The sequence below is a fragment of the Mugil cephalus genome, chromosome 1, assembly GCF_022458985.1.
Source record: "Mugil cephalus isolate CIBA_MC_2020 chromosome 1, CIBA_Mcephalus_1.1, whole genome shotgun sequence".
Classification (NCBI taxonomy): domain Eukaryota; kingdom Metazoa; phylum Chordata; class Actinopteri; order Mugiliformes; family Mugilidae; genus Mugil; species Mugil cephalus.
This window is the reverse complement of record NC_061770.1, coordinates 4,229,626-4,233,567: the sequence shown is the minus strand read 5'-3', so window position 1 is coordinate 4,233,567 and position 3,942 is coordinate 4,229,626. Positions and strand designations below refer to the sequence as shown.

The 3,942-nt window shown below is 38.8% G+C and overlaps 1 protein-coding gene across 1 annotated transcript; it reads left to right on the top strand.

Annotated features, from left to right (window-relative positions):
- Positions 1–177: 177 nt before the first annotated feature.
- On the top strand, positions 178–2,858 carry LOC125020483 (galactose-specific lectin nattectin-like). The gene is made up of 6 exons (XM_047605845.1): positions 178–303; positions 548–614; positions 1,341–1,438; positions 1,556–1,693; positions 2,051–2,162; positions 2,585–2,858. Exons 1-6 carry the CDS (start codon positions 193–195, stop codon positions 2,647–2,649), a joined length of 591 nt encoding a protein of 196 aa, XP_047461801.1. The 5' UTR covers positions 178–192; the 3' UTR covers positions 2,650–2,858.
- The last annotated feature ends 1,084 nt before the right edge of the window (positions 2,859–3,942 follow it).

The window sequence follows — 3,942 nt, the reverse complement described above, 5'->3', positions numbered from 1 at the left end:
GGAGATTGACTGTCTGTGTGTCCTCACTGTTGATCCATCATCACAGATGTTCCTTAAAACAATCAACATACAAACAAGGAAGCAACTTTGTGCTGTAACATTTAATACTGTTGTTTCAGGAACATTTACTAAAGTCTGATGCTGTATGTAATTCTATATCTCTAACAACAACTAACGAGTTGAGGTTAGAGGATGACAAACAGGATGATAAATGAAAACACACTGACAACATATATAAAGACCCTGGTACCTCTGCTAAGACATCCTACTTCTGAACCTCGTGTGATCAGTACCAGCATCAAGGTGAAGTTTGAAGACTTGACTTTCTTCATTTCATATCAACCTTAATTAAAAGGTCTTGGTTTGCTTCTCAGGTGTATTTGACATTTCCTTTGTGTCTATTTAACTGGAGAATCTAATCTCACTTTAGGGTATAATTCTTAACAGTGTCAAAAACCTGTCCTATGTATTTGTTACGAACATAAGTTCTGGTATTACAATGGAATCATTGTGAGTGTATGAACTTGTCTAATTTCTTTTCTCATAGATGGCATCAAGTCTTTGCTTCATTGTGCTCCTCTGTCTGACCAGTGGACTGTGGATTGGAGCTGATGTAAGCAATTTTTTTTCTCTTTAATATAACAAAGCATAGGGCGGCACAGCAGCATGGTGGTTAGCACTGATGCCAAGCGAGAAGGTCTGAGTTCGAGTCTGAGTCCGGGTTCCTTTCTGGGTGGAGTTTGCATCTGCATGGGTTTTTTCTGGGTGCTCTGGCAGATGACTGGGATGACACGCCCTCCTAGTGAGGAGTGGCAGATGACATGAGCAGTATAACAGTCTAACATTTAGTATAACTGAAAGCAATCCTAGTCTTTGTGAAATATAATTTCATGGTATATATATATTACTTAACACTGAGTTTCTACTTTAGGACACATTCATTATATATATATATATATATAGTAGTATATATTTTTGCAGATTTGATATGTAAAAGGAAGATTCAACCATTCAACCAGTCCTCCAAAAATGGAAATTGTTTCTCATCCATTGTTCTTTACATCCACAGGCAGGTTGGTGCTTCTGATATTTATGGAGATGAATTTAAACAGAGCTGCTGCCACAGCGCAAAGGTTTTCACACATCTTCAAAGATAACAACACTCCTACATTCATCTGAACTGAGCTGGTGGGATTATTTCAGATTGAATCCAGTCCTTACTTTCCTTTAGCCAGTCTACTGATGTATCCAGAACAGGCTGCCTCATTTACCAAAAATGACAGCAACTGCTATTTTGCCACTGTTTTGCATTGTTGTCCTCTAAGTAAACAACTGTCCTCCAGACTCTTGCAGCACCAGGTGCCCTAGTGGTTGGAGTAGCTACAGAGGTCGCTGTTACCTATTCATTAACGCAAACTATGACTGGACTTCTGCAGAGGTACATTAAGAAACAACAACTGCCTCACTGTGGTTATGGGACATGCTCTGAAATGTTTTCTGCTATAAGAGGATGCATTCAGCAGTTCTCTTCTTTTGTCCTCCTCTTCTTTCTCAGCGTTATTGCATACAGTACACCAGAGGAAACCTGGCCTCAGTCCATAACGTTTATGAGTACAACTTCCTCCGACGGCTTGTTTACATCAAGACACATTCATACAGATCAGCTTGGCTTGGAGGCTACGATGCCGTGAGGGTGAGTGTTTCATCCACTACCTGGTTTCCTGTTATTTTGTGGTTCCATTAAAAAGCTGTTCACCCCTCATGAGAGACCAGGAGGTGTAGCAAACAGCAGAAGTCCACCTGTTTTTTCAGGTACTCTCACTAAAATCAAGACACAGATACAATAAGTCAGTGATAAAATAACTAACTAACTAAATAAACAGAAAGATGATCTAGTTCTCCTCTTTATTGCTGCAAAATTAAAATATTTCTTCCCAGAATTTTTTTCAAAATTTGAACATCAAGTTATTATTCCTTTGAACAAACGGACAAGTTATCTTTTTAGATATTGACAGGACTCTATCTTTTCTATCTACTATGATTCTTTCAGAACAATTACTGGATGTGGAGTGACGGTTCAAAGTGGAACTACAGTCCCTTTTCCAGGGGGCAGCCTAACAATGCTGCAGGAGGACAGAGTTGCATGGAGATCAATCACAGAGGTACCTACTAATTATCTGATTCTGCAAATTGTTTTCAGTTTGGAAACTTGAATTAAAATCTTCTAGGCCTAATTATTATTAAAGCCAGCATTTGTAACTGATCAATAACTGTTATCCTCCTCTTTGTTATTCCCATTGTGTTGTGTTTATCAGGATGAAATCAAACTTGTCAGGGGCACTTTATTGCTTTTGTTTGTTTTCTCCTCCTCACAGGACATGATCTTGTCGAGGAGCAGTGTGTCATATTATTGTTATATAAGCAAACTTTTAATTTAGAGCTTGGAACATGGATTACCGAATCATGCAATATAGCACACAATATCAGTTTTTCCACCATCCACGTGAAACCTGCAGTAAGCAGAAAAGGTGCCTTTTACCTGAACTTGAATTGGCGTTTCTTGTTGTTTAACCTCTCTTCACAGGACACTACGTCAACGATGCCAAATGCTGTGAAAGGAAAGCCTTCATTTGTGCCAGGAACCCATAACTGTACTCTTCATATCTGACACTTCTGACGTGATGATCGTTCATTTCCACTGATCATGTCCCTTCCAGCATAATGTCAAGCCTCGATGGCATCATTGCTAGAAGATAAATACACTAATCAAATCTCACAACTGTCAATAATTGCTCCCTTTCTGCTCTTATGTTCTTTTCATATTACTTCAGTTAATAAATATCTATCCTGCAGAGCAATCTGTCTCACCTGTTGACATTATTTCAATAATAACTATTATATATTATGTGTTCTCAAGATTTCAAGACATTGTAGCTGCACACATACAGGTCATCCAGTGTCACCCAGAGCACTCTGGGTAATGACATGTATACAATGTTTACACACATTTTAATGGGAATTATGAGTTGTTGTTGCCATAGTAATCTGTAGGATAAATTTGACCCAAACCAGTGTAATGTGGTACAGACACAAGTCTGTTGTCTGAAGTGAAGAGGTGCTTGCAGGTAATTTTAACCAGTGCTGCTTCTGTACTATGATTTACTCTAAAACCTGACAGAAGATCCTGAATGAAATTACAAAAACATGTCATGTAGTTTGTCAAGTTTAAGTTAAATATATTTACCCCTTTACAGGGCACTCATTGAAATACTTGGAAATTCTATATTTCAACCATTGTTATTATAGGGCAAAAGAAAACATTTTTATTTTATTTAATTTTTCAAAGAAGAAAGTGACTTTGAATGTGTTATGTTTGTTTTTCGAGTATTTCAGAAACTGCTGATCTACTGGGATTTTCACACACAACCATCTCTAGGGTTTACAGAGAATGGTCCAAAAAAGAGAAAATATCCAGTGAGCGGCAGTTGAGTGGATGAAAATGTCTTGTTGATGTGAAAGATCAGAGGAGAATGGGCAGACTGGTTAGAGATGATAGAAAGGCAACAGTAACTCAAATAACCACTTGTTACAACCAAGGAATGGAGAATACCCTTTCTAAACGCACAACATGTGCAACCTTGAAGAAGATGGGTTACAGCAGCAGAAGACCACACCGGGGGCCACTCCTGTCAGCTAAGAACAGGAAACTGAGAATACAGTTCACACAGGCTCATCAAAACTGGACACTAGAAGATTGGAAAAACGTTTCCTGGTCTGACGAGTCTCGACTTCAGCTGCGACATTCGGATGTTTATTTAGCATAAACAACATGAAAGCATGGATCCATCCTGCCTTGTATCAGCGGTTCAGGCAGAGGTGGGGGTGTAATGGTGTGGGGGATATTTTCTTGTCACGCTTTGGGCCCCTTAGTATAAGGTTTAA